Here is an 18,035-nt window from a genome sequence, read left to right on the forward strand (position 1 = left end):
TTAATTAGATTGGAATGAATTAGAGGCTCCACTCGGTGTCGAAACAGTTTACTTCAAAGTGTTTTAGGTATTTGCGTGTGTGTGTGTGTGTGTGTGTGTGTGTGTGTTAGATTGAAATGAAATACAGCATATTACATCCCTTTTAACACAGAGTTCATACCTGAAGATCTGCCTGTCTGTCTGAATACAAATATTGATATTTTATAAGCATTGGTCACAAAAAATAAAAATTATACTTTTATGTGAGTTCTACTCTTATTATTTAGGAACCTCACCTGAAGGATCTGATCACTTGAGACATTTCTTATGAAAGTTGGATCAAAAGGTCAGTGAAGTCCTTTACTAATTGTTTCAATACTTCTTGTGATAGACTCAACATAACTTATTTTGGTCTAATTTATGTTCAGTGCAGTTTTCATACAACTAAGAACTTTCTTAAACCTGCAAAAGAATCCAAGATTTTCCTTTTGAAGCTTTTACTGCAAAATCATGCTCAGTGCGAATCAATCACATCGTTTCCTTGTGAAACATCTTCCCACCTCCTCTGGTACCTTCTGAATGCTTTAACGTCGAAATAAAATAATACCCCCCTTTTTGCAAAATCGTCCATTGACAAAACGCCCGCTAGCTGGAAGATAACTCGGTTTATGGCGTTCAAAAGTGGACTCTTTGTGACAAAACAGGTAATACAAGCGAGAGACGTATCATTTGTTGGATTGATTATTTTTGATGTCATGCTGCAGTTTGAAGAACAGCAGAATGATTTCCGAGAGATTTGTTGGTTTCTGACCGTGCAATATGTTCCAGTGTAGGTCTGTAGCACATGGGATTAACTCTGCTGCATGAACAGCCTGTGGCAGGCTGGCAGCCATTCATCTACAGGAGACGAGTCGAAGACATGCGTGTCCGTCTTTCTTGCTCTCGGCTTCCATCTGTCTTGTCACTCTCCGCATGTTTACCAACTCTAAAAAGACACGCATGCCACGAAGAACTTCTTTTTTTTATACTTTTAGCTGTCCAGAAAATCCATCTCAATGGTTTTGTGTGACATTAAAGATTCACACACAGGCCCAGTTTCTCTCCCTTTGGTGTTTCTGAGAGTGCACGTTGGTGCAAAGGAAGTATAAATGTGTTTGGCTCAAACTCCCTTTTATCATGCTGACAGGTTATTTATCTAGGAAAAGCTGTTGAAACCATTTTTCATTTGCTCAGCCAACAACCCGACGGGGAGTCAGTTCTAGTCTCTCTCACAGTGTGTGCGGTACCGTTCAGTTCGTTACAGAGAGCAGAGACTCACCGGTTCCCCTCATCAGACATGAGTGTGTGCGCACTGCCTCCTTGTGGTGAAGTCACTCGTTATTCCTTCCAGCAGTCCTGATGTAGAGCCCTTTTCCACAGAGGACATTTGAACGGGTCGCAGAAGGAAAGGCACAGGTGTAGCTAATGAAGTTCACAGATGGCTGACTGGGACACGTGATTGTAAAGGAGCCCTCGTCAGTGTCGTCAGCAACACCTGTGTCTTTCATAGTCCAGTCCAAATGCCTGCTGGGAGAAAGGACACAGTGTGCGTCAGTTCATCTGAACGACTTAAGCATCAAATAAAATACATGATCGCAACGCGGCGCTCTGCGGCAGTTGCTTTTTTATGTAGTTTCACCACTAAAGATAAAAAGAGAAACTGCATCTAATGTAGACAGTGTAGACTTTTGCAGAGATAGTATGCATCAAGTGCTGCTAAATGCAGATGCCTTTAGTATATAACTTTTATTTAGGTTTTCAGTCTGCGACTGCTGTAATTAAATTATACAACCTGTGAGCCCATAAGGATCACAGGAGATCAAAGTAACCGTCGAGTCAGTGATTCCAACGTAGTTAAGCTGAGAATTTACTGCATGAAAGAGCCCGATAACAGAAGGCTGTGATGTAAAACACTCTTCATCCGACTCAGAGGAAGAGTACCATAGATTCATCACTGGAGTGGGTCAAACATGAAAGCAACATAAATATAATGGGTAAGACTGTACACAATTTGTGCTTTATTGACAAAAAAAAAAAAGATTGTACAGTTTAACTGTTGATTGCAAGAGCAGTGTTGATCCACCATCTTTAAGTAAAGCTCCTCCCCACATACTCTAATATGACTGAACATCACAGTGCAAATCCCATCACCAAACAAACCACTGGAACTTCTACAGACGGACGAGACAGCTGACAAACTGGCAGAAGGCGACGAGAGATTAATTACAAAATATGTGGATTCATGTGGCGGTTACGGCATTTCGATTGAAGGCATGAGACGGCGACGGACAGAAACACGTGAGGCTGTGATGACTAGGAAGCAGTCCGTTCTTCGTTTTTGTGGTCAGGCCACACAGAGCGTGTAATATTTCTGACAAGCAGATACAAGTCCACCAAACTGACAGGAAGTAGCTACAAATGAAAAGTGCTGTGTGAGCATGAGGGAACCACAAGGAAGACCATAAGGAGTGATCGAGACTTCACCGAAGTCATAAAAAACAGGACTTCTGCATAGCAAAATCTGGAGAGGGGTTCGAAGTACAAGCGGTACCGTAGATGAGTAAAATATAAACCGATGAACCCGGGGGAAGACTTCTCCCACATTATATTCGTACATTCTAACCCGAACAGGGTTCAGTGCCTGTCTTCAGCCCATGGAGCCTCCTCAACTGTATGTGCAGCTTAACTTCCCCACATGTAACCGAGACTTCACTCCCCTCATAGAAGGTCAACTCTAAATGAAAAAGGCTTTTACACACAACGGTGCGACAGGAAGCCGTTAAACAGGTGAAAAAGTCATTTGAACTGCATTTTATGCGATTTCTTTCTTTGTGAGATAAATCAAATGAAACACAGGTATATTTTGAACTGCTGCATTTAAATACATTTTCCCAATGTTTACTTTTTTGTCATTTTACAGTACTTCACTTCTTACTGTATGAGATCGATGACAAATGGACCATTTCCACATGAGCGCTGGAGAGTTGTTGGGAATGACTGCATCTACATACATCGGATCCTGCAGGATTACTGGCTTTGTTTGTAGACAAACGTATGCATGACAACAAGTGCTTTGAAAAGAAAATGCTTTGTGTGTTAATTCATATCTTGGCTAACTGCTGGGAGAGAAACCTAGAACTAATCTTGGGGTAGATAATGAACTGTAATAATTAAGCACTATATTTTGACCCGTTAGCAAGACTAAAACACTCAAACAAGACAAATATAAAGACCCCTAATAAACCAAAATATGAAATCCCAAGAAGTCAAATAATATAACAAATAAGAAAAACAGATAAAGTAAAAATCTCTCTATGCAGACAACAGAAAAGTCTTGAACAAACAGAATTCTATCCCGAAGACATAAGTCTCAGAAAGCATCAGTGAGGCTCCGGGACAAAGCGCAGCGTCTCAACAACGGGACTGGCCGAGCACAAAGGCCAGCTGGCTCGGAGCAGGTCTGGTTCATCAGAACACGTAGTCCCGGGTCATCTTGAGGGACGGCATGGCCTCGTCCACGTTCTGGTCCAGGCGGTGATACTCCACGGTGTTGCGGGAACACAGACCGTCCTTCCAACGCCGGCTCTGAGCCAGGAGGAAGATCTGAGGAAGACGAGACATGCAGATAGAGATCAAATTAATCCAATAGCTGTGCAAGTGCTGATCAAGTGAAACTGTTTCTGGACAGGCTAGCAGAAAAAGATGAAAGACTACATGATTGGAATCCTTATTTCAGCTGTAAAATCCATATTAACACGGGGTCAGCAGAATGTAGAATATGAAACCCGTCTCTACTGATTTGACAGAGAACTTCCTCGAGGATGAAGAAAAGATTTCACACTGTTGTGCCACATACGGGCACATATTCCACAATATGTGACGCTTTGTTTGTAACTAGTAAAAGAACGCAGTGCTGAGATCTGAGGATTTCGACCCGTTTTTCTTACACTGTAAAGATCTCTAACTTTTCTATTACATAAACATTTAGATGAAATCATGCAGGTTCACAAGAAAGTCCTCTCAACTCTACACGGCTCAGGGAAATCCTCATTGTTTCACTCCAAAATTTAGAGTTTTGTACATTTAAAAAGCTGAAAGCTGTGAGAGGTGGAACGATTGATTGACTAGTTGTCAACCATTAATCAGCATTTATTTGGGTAATTAATTCATCGGTTTGGGTAACAGTCAAAATACTATGATGACAGCTTCTTAAATGTAGATATTTTGGGGTTCCTTTACCCCGCTCTGGACTAAAAAGAGACATTTGAGGACGTCATTTTGGGGAACACTGACTGACTTTTTACAGATTAAACAATCGATCCATTTAAAAAAAAGATGAATCAACAATGAAAATAATGGTTAGTTTGCAGCCCTACATGAAGGTATATATTTCAGACACTGATTTTGCATTCAAAGTGTAATTCAAATACATTACTGTGAACAGGTTACAGATTTAGTGATTTTTTTTACCCCAAACAAAGTACAGCATGCAGTGTTTTACAGGACTGTGTGATGGTTCTTTATATTTATCCATGAACCTGATTCTTCATCTAGTACATGGACCAAAGGTGAAATCTCAGGCTCTGGATGTAAGAATGCCTAATTGTCTTTCAAAAACAATTGAACTTATGACAATATATAATAAAAGACAACCAGCAAAACCTCAGATTTAAGAAGTTCTTATCAAAACTGTTGGCAGCAGATGGTAACGGCTGAAGTACCATCGGCCCTCTGCAAACCAGACTCATGCTGGATCATCATCATCATTATCTCTGGCCTCTTACATCCTGAGCAGTTCATGCCGACACTCACCTTCCTCTTGTTGTGATAGGTGATGTAAACAATGGCCACCAGGAAAGCCAGGATGACCAGATGGAAGAAGAAGTGCGAGTCCTCGTCCTCCGTGTTGTAGCTGTCCACTCCCTTGTAACGGTTGTCCTCCGTCCCGCCCGGCTGCAGCCTGCTCACACTCTGGTCTTTGACGTCGACGTCGTCTTCGTCGTTGTTGTTTTCAAAGACGTCGTTTTCCTCGTAGGCATCGGCGTCGTCGTCGTCATCATCTGTGTAATCATCCAGACTGATGTGAGGTAAAGGTCCACTGCGAGTCTGCCCGTGTGGATCATTGTCCTGCACTGTGGACGGGTTCAGAACGGTGGAGGGTTTGGATTCATATTCCTCTGACTCGTCTGTTACAGGGCTGGATGGTTCAGGGACTTTGAAAGGGGTGGCGGGAACTTCTGGACTCGAAGAAGAAGAAGCTTCAGAAGAAACAGGAGCACCTGTTGGCACAACCTTCTCTGGGACCACCGCAGAAACCTTGTCTGGGACCGCAGCAGTCTTCTCTGGGACCACCGCAGAAACCTTGTCTGGGACCGCAGCAGTCTTCTCTGGGACCACCGCAGCAACCTTGTCTGGGACCGCAGCAGTCTTCTCTGGGACCACCGCAGAAACCTTGTCTGGGACCGCAGCAGTCTTCTCTGGGACCACCGCAGCAACCTTGTCTGGGACCGCAGCAGTCTTCTCTGGGACCACCGCAGCAACCTTGTCTGGGACCACCGCAGCAACCTTCTCTGGGACCACCGCAGAAACCTTGTCTGGGACCGCAGCAGTCTTCTCTGGGACCACCGCAGCAACCTTGTCTGGGACCACCGCAGCAACCTTGTCTGGGACCAACGCAGCAACCTTGTCTGGGACCGCAGCAGTCTTCTCTGGGACCACCGCAGCAACCTTGTCTGGGACCACCGCAGCAACCTTCTCTGGGACCACCGCAGAAACCGCAACCATGCCTGCGTCCCCATTTCTGACGGGTCCTTGCGGCGTTGTCTTGTTAGAGGAGTCAATGACGGCGGCTTTACCGGTTGTTTTAGCGAGCACTTCAGATGTTTTTGGTCCAGTGGCTGTTCCGGTGATGTCTGGAGGAGCCTGTGCGTCATCGCCAGCAGATGTCGCAGGCTTCTTGGGATCTGTTAAAGTCGTTGAAATCTGCTGAGCTGGCGGAGGCTGTGTTTCACCTGCTTTCTTGTTTGAAGTGGCAACATTTTGAGATGTGATTCCCTCTCGATTCTCTTGGATTGGTACCGTCAGGTGAGGGGGGAAAACAATGCAAGACAATATATATTATTTGGTGAAAACACTTGAAAATAACAATTTGAAACATTTGCATGTAAACAAAATATTCAAACTTGCCCTAACGTCATGACCAACTTCTCTCCTTTAAAACACAAAAAACACATTACATTTCGGTCTCAAAATTAAAAGTACTTTAGATTTATATAAGAACCCTGACAGTTTCTTACTGCACCTTTAAATGAGAGCTGAACTCATGCATCTGGCCTGCATTGCTGAATCAATGACACCATTTAACCAACAAGTGTGTGAACATTATTTCCACCCTGTGTGACTGAGGAGGCGTTGCTTAGGAAAGGACGGGAGGAGAACACTTGGGACTTGAAGCACGGGATAAGACGTCCCCAAGAGAAGAAAGGAACTATTCATACACATGGGCCACCGCCAGCATAAATAACCACGTAACAGGAGATCTTTGTGGCAGCAACTGGTAGAGGCAAAACAGCATGTAGGAAAGTCAGCCTTTAAGACTTAACAAATGTCTTATTATTTAAGTATTCTTATATTTCCAAAAAAAATAATAATAATAAAAAGAAAAATAATAATTCACACATCTCGTCAATATGTACTTGGGGATCTTCCTCCACTCTTGGATCAGCTTTATTGTTGGAATGCTGTTAAGCAATGCTGTTTAGCCAATTAGTGATGTTGATAAACACACAGACTCACAGACACACGCGCACATACACTCCTCTCCCTCTCTCTCTCTCTGTGTCTCTCATACAGTCATTCAGGTCTTAGGGATCTTCAGAGGTCTTTCCCCCCTCCTCCACACACACACCCCATTTTAAAATAAAAGCCGCACACACATGATTTGTTGCAGCTGTTACGTGTTGCATCTCGGCCAATCAGACATGAGTATTCTGATAAGTTTCCTGATTCGAGTGACATTTACACACACCGCGACACAAGAGGGAGAGACGAGGAAAGACATGGCAGAGCAGGACAACAGTCATGTAAGCTGTAAAAGATAAAACATCGGACAATCTCCAAATGAGAAAGTTTGCCAGAGATATCAGAGCCTCTCTCTCGCTCTCTCTCACAAATTCTTTCTTCTCTCTCACAAATTCTTTCTTCTCTCTCTCTCAAATTCTTTCTTCTCTCTCTCTCTCAAATTCTTTCTTCTCTCTCTCTCTCAAATTCTTTCTTCTCTCTCTCTCTCAAATTCTTTCTTCTCTCTCTCTCTCAAATTCTTTCTTCTCTCTCTCACAAATTCTTTCTTCTCTCTCTCTCTCTCTCTCACACAAATTCTTTCTTCTCTCTCTCTCTCTCACACAAATTCTTTCTTCTCTCTCTCTCTCTCTCTCTCTCTCTCTCTCACAAATTCTTTCTTCTCTCTCTCTCTCACAAATTCTTTCTTCTCTCTCTCTCACAAATTCTTTCTTCTCTCTCTCTCACAAATTCTTTCTTCTCTCTCTCTCACAAATTCTTTCTTCTCTCTCTCTCACAAATTCTTTCTTCTCTCTCTCTCACAAATTCTTTCTTCTCTCTCTCTCACAAATTCTTTCTTCTCTCTCTCTGTCTCTCTCCTCACAGACACACTCGCACATACACTCCTCTCCCTCTATCTCTCTGTCTCTCATACAGTCATTCAGGTCTTAGGGATCTTTAGAGGTCTGAATTCTAACTGAACTGCTTGTGATGAAGCCTGTCATTTAATAACTTCTGTTTATCTGTCAAACATGATGATTATGTCTCCTCTCCCCCTCCCTCCCCCACCCAGTCCCACCCTTTCAAAATAAAAGCCTCATGGATTAACTGTATTTAAACGTTTTGCTCAAAATTAGGCTTTTTTGTTGAAATAATGAATGCTCTTACTAATACTGCGACAACTACTACTACTGCTAATATTTCTAGTATTACCACTACTACTACAACTTTTGCTGTTGCTACTATTACTACAACTGCTATTACTGCTACCATAAATAGTATTACTACCACTACCACTACTATTACCACTGACACCACAACTGCTAATACTGCTATTCCTGCTACTACCAGTACTAATACTACTACAGCTATTAGTACGACTGCTGATACTACTACTTCTACTAATTACAAATACTTCGACGACAACTTCTACTACTACTGCTACTACAAATATCACCACTGCTACAACTAGTACTTATTCAAATGCTACTCATACTTATACTTACTGCGAATAATACTTCTACTACTACTACAACAAATATCACTACTGCTGGAATTATTTTAAGCTACAGAAACCGTTCGAATATCAAGATGTTCAGCTCTTTCAGGAGAGGGGTGACATAACTTCATATTTGTAATCTTTCAACTTTTTGAATTATTCAGCTTTTTGCAATTTGTTTTAAATTGGATATCTATTTTCAGCAATGTTTTTGAGATTCATTTCAGTTTTCAGCATTCCAACGCATTTTCAGCAGGAAATGCATTTTCTAGTTCACATTAATCCCATATGATGCATGGATGATGCCCAAGAGTTAGAGATAAGTACAGAACATTAATGATGTGTCACAATCTGATTTCATGAGTCAATAGAGTTTATGCAACTTACAATACTTCAAAGTGGAGGACACGTTAAGCCAATAAATGTTGCAATCGGATACAGATGTGAATTCCAGGCCCGCAAAGTGAAAATGAAACAAATAGCTCCATTTGTAATGTCAGATGTCAAGACTTGCGTGACAAATTCGAGAGAAGACTCGAATTCACGGACATTTCTTTGCACCAGTGCATCTTTATCACAATAATACATGTAGAGATGATTTGCTTGAGTGGCGATGACGATGGCGTGGCACAGTCATAATGCGAAAAATAAATGAGCCAGACCCAGCAAACAATACTGCAACAATGAAGCAACCCACACACGGTCTTCATTTAAAAAGAGTAAAGAACACGGGCAAGGATATCAACACCACGTATCTCAACAGATTTCTGCCAACAAAACTACACGCAGTCAAAGTCCACTTATGCAACACAGAACTTGCCATTGAGAGCAATTTCACAGCCTTTGCTGTGGTCCCAGTTCCTTGATGGTAAACTTCAAATGGTTGTTTTGGGCTGACAGGAGGGTTAATTAACAGCTCAGATATATGACAAGGACATCCGGGCCTGTCCACCACAAATCACTGCTCCTAAAGGAGTCACCCGAGGGGTATCACAAAGTAGACCCTTTAACTACAATGGCATTTGTCTCACAGTTATCATAGAACAGACATTTACAGAGTTAACTGCTCGATATACACGCTACATTACATCCAATAAAAGGTCACGAGCTTGAACTTTGTTGTGAAACATCACTTCCTGTTTGCTGATTTCCGAGTTGTTTTTTATGGCCAAACATTGCCAAACATCACGCCACTGCGTAGTAGTATTTAAAACCTCAAAATCACTATATTTAGTAAATGAATCTGTACTGTAATAGTTTGATAATGACAATTAATATAAATGTACTATTTTAAGACTCTTCCGCCATCGTCCCTCTCGTCTGACACCGTGGTTGCTAAGCTAGCTAGCTATCTGACACTGGCTAGCTAACTAGGAGCGCTGTTGGTTTCCTTAAATAAACAAACATACGGGTACTTCAGTATAACATACCTTCCGTCGTGTTATATATCGGAGCTGACAGGCAGCCGCTGGTTAACATTTGGAGGCAAATAATCAGGGAAAGAGCGCAAATATGTCTCCTGTTTCGCACCATCTTCCTGCACGTCGCCATGTTGTTTGCGTGAGTAACTGAAGGGGCGTGGTTTCCACATGGCCACATAGGAGGATGCGCGTGAGGTCGATGACGAACTGGATGCGCGTGAGTCGATGACAAAGTCATGTGGTCTGAGTCTGTTGCAATTCGTGACAGTTGCTTGTAACGTTGTGTCCTCCTCCAAATACCTTGGATGGAGAGAGAGAGAGAGAGAGACTGACTATTAATCCTGCAAGGGGAAATTTGTCTAAATGTCTTAATATTGACATTTATATAATTGTTTTCGTGACACTGTCTTTGCTCCTCATTGTTTTGGATTAACAATGAGGACGTTAAACATTGTTGTTCCACCATAAGGACTTATTCAACGATGTATGTGTTGCACTCTGAGGGGCCGGCCTCTGAGCTGAGATGGACACATAATGGTGTATGATGACCTCGACGTCTTCAAGACCAAGGAGATTACAGCTCACCGTCCTACGCTGGAGGTCAATGGCCATGGAGAAAGTGGAGCCATTCAAATACCACACGCACACATTACACAACCAATAGGCCCATTTCACAGCAGCCATTGTGACATAGCGTTGCAGGGTACGCACAGGTGTGATTAATAACTGATTAAGGCCCTGGTATCGTGCATGCTGGCCCTCTGGAATGGCTGTGACCAAATACAACAGGGTCATAATTAATTTGATCAGTTACACCCGAGACATGTCAACATGGCCTTCAACCTGCAGATATAAGTCACTCCCATTGAAGAGTGAGAGAGCATGTCAAGCTTTGTGCCTTCCTCCATCAGACTTATTAATGCAGGAGCTCACCTGGGTGCCTGACATGATTTATTATTGGACATTTTTAAGCTCACTTAATCCCACAGGCAAACATCTTTAACTGTTCAAGCTGCACTTGTCTTCTTTTGTATGTAAATTGTACGGCTATTTCTTGTGTCTCCTGCCTTAAAACGCTTTTTAAATAGTCTTCAGCTGTTGCAAATGGCCATCTTATTTGATCAAAAGCATTTTCACAGAACTTTAAGTAAACATGGGTTGAAATGAGTCCTCACAAGATCATTATATGAACATTATGTGACAAGAGAGCAAAAACAATCAAACTGGTTCAAGATGTTCTTTATTCATGAGTCAAGGAACGACAATACTGTCAAATACACGAAGCATCATTTCCATAACCAGTTGTGGAAGACTACCATTTCCTGTCCACTGTAATCGTGATCTTCATCCTCCCTTAGAGAAGTTCTGGAACTCTTATCCAGAGGAGTGTAACTGTGTGACGATAGGTCTCCCTCCCTTTGCTCGACCAGGAACTTGCAAGACTTCACAGGTGGATTAAACTATGCAAGTCTATCAATAAAATAATTTTACTATATGTAACAAAAGACATTTTTCACACCAAATGCACAGACACAAAAAACAAACAAGTGAGACAAAAAACACACAATGTCCACATTGGGGTTTAGTGTCTTTGAGCTAATGACAGCTGCTAACATCAGGGACAACTAACCCTTCCCACTGAATAATATATCAAGACAGATGTAAGCGCTCTCCAGTGCAGGAGTGAGAAAATTAAACTGTTGTATCACCGCTACGACTGCTGAGCGAGGAGTGCTTAAACAGTGCTTTGCAACAGCACCATCTGGTGGTGCAACTACTCAACTCCATGCTAACGGCCCTTTCCCTTTTCATCTGCATTGGAAAGCAGAGACTCTCAAATTAAAGCATCGTGTACAATTGTAGTGAAAAGACAAAATAGTGAGGCCAACATGAATGCACTCAACGCTACTTTTTCCCCCCTCGCAAGCTATTCAAGATAAAACTTTCTGTTAATCGAGTTGTAGTTTTGTTCAGAACTCAGTTCTGTAGTTTGAAAATATGATGATTCCCTTAAAGTGGTCCTTTGAAAAAAGTGGTGGATCGTTGCAAGAACGACTTGACCTGCATTCTGTCTTGGCTCCAGCTGTAGCATGTCTAGGGGACTCTGGGGGGGGGCTAGCTAATCAATTAAGGATTTGGAATTTTAGGTGGGGAATGAGTGTGTGCTGGGAGGACTGGAAGGGCGGCAGCCTCGTCCTCCTACGCCTGGAACTCGAGGCCGAGGCCGAGCTTGTGGCCGCCGGCGTTTATGTTCTTGCCATCGAGGAGAGCAGACAGTGTCAGCTTGATGCCTGCAGAGACAAACGCACACCAGGTGATTTAGTGTCTTAATAAATAGACACATGTTGAGATATTGTGGTCTTGTGGTGCATGTTGTGGCCCGTTTTAAGCAGAGCGCACTCACCTGGCTTCAGAGTCTGAGTGTAGCCCAGGCCCACCAGGCTGGAGTTGTTCACCTTGGCCTGTGTGAGAACCGCAGATGAAAATCATACAAAGAACACATATCACTAACAGATGAATGGACCATGCCGATGCGGGGGAAAAAAGTGCTACCACATAAAAACTGTACCACTTCATAGTTCCGTGTTAGCCGCGTTATTAACATGTTATTAAGAGTAGTTGGAATACGTGTAATTACACTAAACCATTCACACTAATTGGCTCTGCTGTGAGTGGGATTTAAGGACCAATGTGATCGACATCAGCCTGGGCCTTTCTGTAGACTCGATGAGGCTTCTCTTAACTAAATGAGATGTAATCACAACATGGATGTACATCCGTCCTTCCACGTTGGTCATGCAGAGAAGATGGTGAACGGACTGATTGGAGCAACGGGACTAGTTGTGGTGCATATTGTCAAAGCCTCTCTGGTCAACGAAAGGTTAAGAATCTGATGCTGCATTATGAATTCCTTGTAGAAGAAGTTTAAAAATGGAAAAAAGGGACATCGTCATTGTACAACACGTGACACTACTACTACTACTACTACTACTACTACTACTACTACTACTACTACTACTACTACTACTACTACTACTACTACTACTACTACTACTACTACTACTACTACTACTACTACTACTACTACTACTACTACTACTACTACTACTACTACTACTACTACTACTACTACTACTACTACTACTACTACTACTACTACTACTACTACTACTACTACTACTACTACTACTTCTTCAGGTTACACACTACTCACAGAGAAGGATGCGTCAGGATCAATCTGATACTTTGCAGCGATGCCAAAGCGGGTGTTGCTGTTTCCGGCAGTCCAGGCCAGGTTGACGGCCGTCTCCAGCTGGTCGTTCACCTTCTGGTAGATGGAGCCACCGAACTCGGTGCCATCATTTCTGAGGGAAAAACAGCAGATCAGAATATATGTAAATGCAACGCAAAAGGATTCCCTAGAGGTGATATTTTCTGTGATGTAAAGCCTACAGTATACTTTGTCCGACCTCACACAACCACATCAGCTGTACACTGAACCAGACGGGCTCGGCCAGGAGCACAGCAGGAAACAGGACAAACTCTGTGCCCCGTCTCTCCGACGCTACCTCACTCTGCCTTTTCACCGAGGCGCTGTCTGTCTGCCAACCACTCACTCACTCCGTCTCACTTGCATTACAGTAAATCCCATCACCTGGGTCTAAAAATAAGTTTGGGTGCCCCGGCACACAGCCCAGTGGGCGACAAGTTAGTGAGCCGGCAAGGACACGAAAACCGAAGGCCTCTGTCCAGCCACGCTCAGCCATCTGGAATCAGTAGTTTCACTTGCAGCTAAAGCTTTAAGTCCATGACCTAAGTTCAAGTACTGCAGGACAGAAACCCTAACCCAATATCAGAGTGTATAGTTACATAAATAGTTGGCTCAGTTTCAAACTCAAGGCTTATGGACAGTGCATTAGAAAGGCATCGTGTGTGGTACAAAGGATGTATTCATGACCATCTGCTTCTTTGTATCGTCTTACACATTCGTATGGAGCTGAAACTCGTCCGTCTTGAATCCAACCGCAAAGTTGCTCTGGGTGATCCGGTTCCTTCCGGCCTCGAAGGTCATCTGGTAGCCGGCCAGCCAGCCCTCGTAGCCCACCACGCCGGCGCCGTGGACGGCCGTACCGTTGATGTCATAGTTGACGTCACAGCCGAGGTTGATGTGGTCGCACTTGTAGCCCGTCTTGACCTTGCCGCCCTTCTTGCTGGCAGGAAAGTCCAGGAGAGAGAAGAGGATGTTATAACGTCAGAGGACAAGGTGCCCCAGAGTGAGAAACATCACACCGCTGTGACAAAGAAATAAAAACTCAAGTAGTGACGTGTATCAGAGCTACTGCAACCATACAGTCATACATACTTACAGACATTACTGGAGGCACTTCAACCGGCACCGTTAGCGTTACAAATTAACTGACTTAGCGAGCTAGCTCATGTTAGCTATCCAGAAATTATGCAAATACTGTAGCTCATGCGTTATTTTTCATCCCAAAGAGTGTTACACTAGTCCCTTCCTACTGTGCTATGATTGGCTAGTACTTGTTGCCTTGAGTTCAGCTCATTTCCTCTAACAGGCGTGGCATTAAATCATGGTGGAATTAGCAAGCTAGCTAGCTAACTAGCCACTCACTCACCTCACTCACTTTTGTCGCAGCGAAGGAAAGTACATTGCTATCGCCAGATAATCCACCAATCACAGCACAGTAAGGCTGGACTAGGGAGCAAAATAGCTCGGATGTAAACACACCCATGTTACTGTTACTGGATGTCGGCTAAATATTGTTTTTGTGTATTCTAGTTTTGCTGAATTGCCAGTAGAAATGCAACGTATTTGAAATGGCCACGTAGCTTTTGATGAATTGTTTAACCCCATTTACTGAAGCTCCAGTAGCACATGAAGGAAGGCTCGACTTCATTCCACCGAACTCTTGATTCATCACTGAAATGAACTCAATGTTCCTTTTTCTCATTGAGCTCTTCTTACCCGGTGTTTGGTGAGAAGGAGGACTCGAACGTCAGCTTCAGCCCCTTAGCCAACTGTGGAATAGACAAGCAAGACAGAACAGAATGAATAAACTTCCGTTGATGCCACTCAACGCTGTATTTTGTAGCCATACTTTAGATCTTCTTTCCCCCTCAAACAGCGCATCACCAACCTGGTCTTCAATGGTGATCTCGGTCCCCAGGGTGTTGTCGGTGTTCCACTTCTCCGTGAAGGTCAGCCCGTGCTCCGCCCACTTGTACTTGGTCTCCAGGGATCCGGCCACCTTGCTGGTCTCAGTGTTGGCAGAGCCCGTGCTGGTGAACTCCTGCAGATGGTGTTATTAGAGTCAGGCTGACGGGTCACACAGCCAGGTACATAACCACGTTAACGTCATTGTACTGTTGACGTCTTGCACCGTAATATATAGGGTTGAAGACATTGACGTAGTACTGATCTCACTCTGAAACAGAAACTCTATCCAAACGACTGAGGGAACATTAACAGCCAGGAGCCTCTTAAGCTATGATAGGACAGCTGCAGCCTGGAGCTCTGATCATCTGCCGACGACTTACCAGTCCATTCTCAGACTTTGTTTTCAAGTCCAGCTTGATGACCCCAAAGCCTGAAACAGACAATATTGAACACAAGATGAAAATGACGTCGGGGTGACAGATTCTCTCTGAAACATTCGATTACTGAAGTGAACCCAAGCACAGAAGAGCCCTCTCAACGAGTACTACTCTCATGGCAATATTACGAGTCTTAAGCATGCAAAATTCTGTTAATAGACATTTAAAGAATCCCTTTAGATATTTCCAAACCCTTTAAATCAAGTCATTGATTGGTGTCAGTGAAACAGCCGTTCATCAGCCTCCAGACTGCATTTAAAGTTATTTACATGCCACTGACTGAAAGCGGGTATTGATTTGATGTACCGGTAGATTCTGTGAGCGCATTCGTGCCGTCGGTTATGAATAACAGCTAGAAGGCCGGTTAAACGGATCCTGGCCTTACCCAGCATAACAGCCATCAGTTGATTTAACCAACCGCACTTCGCACGACCCAGAGATCGCCACGTTCATGTACTGTCTGGCCTCGTACGTATCCAGCTCCCCCTCACTAAATCCTCAACTAATTCACTGTCCATCCTCATCCAAAGCCGAGACTTGTTCTGTGAAGGTGATGGACTCAATTTGTTCCATGTGAGCACCGCAAGCCTGCAGTGAAACCCACAGGGATGAATTACTGTCACTGCCCAAGCTTGCGGTGAATCAACAACCCGGGAGTTCCCGAGATATTAACTGGACATCAGTCACCCTTGGAGCACAGCTGTGTGTACTGTACGCACAAAACACACCCGCATCCGCCAACTCCTCTCCATGTTAGCTATCAACAGAGCAGCAACTGGTTTGAGTCGTTTGGGCATTGGGCAGGGGCCTGAGAGGAAGTGTTTCATCGAATCGTGCAAGAAATCTCCTTTATTACTTCACAGCACAATACAGGAAGAAATACTGTTCTTCGAGTGTAAAGAGTGATGTAGAAATAAAACTAGCAACAAGTTTGACCATTGCTTATCTGCCTTCCAGAAAACTTTAAATGTAGAAGCGATAAAAAGCCTCCCGTTTTATGTTTTAATTATTTACAGATTAGCACTAACAAGGTAACACAGTACGCCACTACACTACAGGCTACCAATGGTCTCCATATCCTTCATGGAGCGTCACAGAGCTCAGTGTTTTACCCTGATTTTGCAATCTGACAATAACATGTTTCAAAACTCGAAAACTTTCACATCACAGGTAGTAGTACTGCACAGACTGGGAAAATAGTATATAATATATGTCAATGGAGGAGCTTTGTCAAGTCTTTAAAGCACACGAGTACAGACGATATGCTGCTCGCTGTGTTAAAAAGTGGCGTAAACTTAGAATTTGATACATCGATTAAACTCTATTAAAGTATGTAAAAGCTGAAGTATTTTGAAATGCATTAAATATATAGAGAATGGCCACTTTCTGCTCTTCTGTTAAATATGTGTGAATCTCAGAATCATCTCCATACGATCGTTATTATCAGCGGCCTCACATCATAGCAGTATTCTACTGTGATTGAACAGCGTCACCCTCCAGACGATACTGCTGTACATGTCGGTGAAATGAGCGAGTGCGGTTGTCTGCGCGCCGCGGTGCTCACCGTATCCTTTGGTGAAAACATCCCGGGCAGACTTCCCAAGATCAATGTAGGTGGGAGGTACAGCCATGATCTGCAAAGAGAAGCAGGAACGACCATTTGTTCAAACATGTCAGCATAGAGGCCAGCTTGTACGCAGGTGTCACATTTTGGCCTATGCTGTTGATGTAATTTAATATATTTAGACATTGTTTCAAAGTGGAAAAAGCCATGTTTAGAGAAGACAATAGAGCCACAGACACTAGGACACCACCTGTATATATGACAGCCTGCAAAGTCTCGTTACTGAGGTGTACTGGGCTAAAACCTTAATGACTCTAGGTTGAAGAAATATGTCTTTAAGCAGCAATCACACATAACTTTACAAAATAAGAGGGCACAAATCACATAGCATGAGGCTAGCATTTAAGTTTCACACATCTCTGCCCTTCAGCACCACTTTAGCTGTAACGTTAGTCTTGTTTGTGAAAATAAAAAAAACTATTCTCTCTCTCTCTAAATTAGAGTGAATTACAGCAGCGACCACTTGACTCAGACAAAGCGGTTGTAGGAGGCAGCCTCTCCCTGCCCTCGCCTGTGCTAACAGATTAGCACTAGCTAGCTATCAAGGTGGACAGGGGACAAGCTAGCAGCAGGCCTAGCATCGCTCTCTCTCTCTCTCTGCACGCAGAGCTGCATCCGACTCCAGGTAAAAACACATGTTATCGCCGGCTGATAGCAGTCGCAGTGCAGTAAACACATAACTTCAGCTGTGTTGCGTTTCAACATTAAGACACATAACGTTACCTCTGTGCGTTCCTGTCCTGGTCCAGAAGGGGCTTGTCAAACTGCACAAAGGGAGGAGGGAGGTGGTGCGGCGTGACGTTATAAGTCACGCAAGCAGCCGAGGAGGCCGCCTGTCATCGTCAAAGATACAACATTCGATTCAAACAGCAAGATGGTTCACACCACATTTCAGCATTTCAGTACTATTCCTGTTAATTCCTATTAATTATTCTTGTGTTACACTGATTTAGTATTATAAATGAACTGTTGCTGTTTGTTTGTTTGCACGTCACGTTTAAAGAAGTCTTCAATGTACTCACAATCCATTTATATGTCAAATGTAGGGTAGGTGTTTTTGTGACCTTTTGGGGTTTTTTTG

At 43.4% G+C, this 18,035-nt stretch overlaps 2 protein-coding genes across 8 annotated transcripts; both read right to left on the reverse strand.

Annotated features, from left to right (window-relative positions):
* Window positions 1-2,006: 2,006 nt before the first annotated feature.
* cUnh5orf15 (chromosome Un C5orf15 homolog) lies at window positions 2,007-9,856 on the reverse strand. Of its 7 annotated transcripts, XM_079284023.1 has the most exons (5): window positions 9,724-9,856; window positions 5,653-6,083; window positions 5,560-5,607; window positions 4,831-5,379; window positions 2,007-3,621 (listed from the first exon to the last, which is right to left on the reverse strand). In XM_079284023.1, the coding sequence occupies exons 1-5, from the start codon at window positions 9,842-9,844 to the stop codon at window positions 3,487-3,489; spliced, it is 1,284 nt and encodes a 427-aa protein (XP_079140149.1). In that variant the 5' UTR covers window positions 9,845-9,856; the 3' UTR covers window positions 2,007-3,486. The 7 variants fall into 7 exon arrangements, with proteins under 7 accessions (XP_079140149.1, XP_079140147.1, XP_079140145.1 ...); XM_079284021.1 differs by having other exon boundaries at window positions 4,831-5,607; window positions 5,746-6,083; XM_079284019.1 differs by having other exon boundaries at window positions 4,831-5,700; window positions 5,746-6,083.
* Window positions 9,857-10,937: 1,081 nt separating this feature from the next.
* On the reverse strand, window positions 10,938-17,755 carry vdac1 (voltage-dependent anion channel 1). The gene is made up of 9 exons (XM_079284052.1): window positions 17,678-17,755; window positions 16,895-16,964; window positions 15,274-15,323; window positions 14,874-15,026; window positions 14,702-14,754; window positions 13,698-13,925; window positions 12,929-13,079; window positions 12,119-12,176; window positions 10,938-12,005 (listed from the first exon to the last, which is right to left on the reverse strand). The coding sequence occupies exons 2-9, from the start codon at window positions 16,959-16,961 to the stop codon at window positions 11,914-11,916; spliced, it is 852 nt and encodes a 283-aa protein (XP_079140178.1). The 5' UTR covers window positions 16,962-16,964; window positions 17,678-17,755; the 3' UTR covers window positions 10,938-11,913.
* Window positions 17,756-18,035: the final 280 nt, after the last annotated feature.

Source organism: Melanostigma gelatinosum (genome assembly GCF_949748355.1).
Source record: "Melanostigma gelatinosum genome assembly, chromosome: 14".
NCBI classification, from domain to species: Eukaryota; Metazoa; Chordata; class Actinopteri; order Perciformes; family Zoarcidae; genus Melanostigma; species Melanostigma gelatinosum.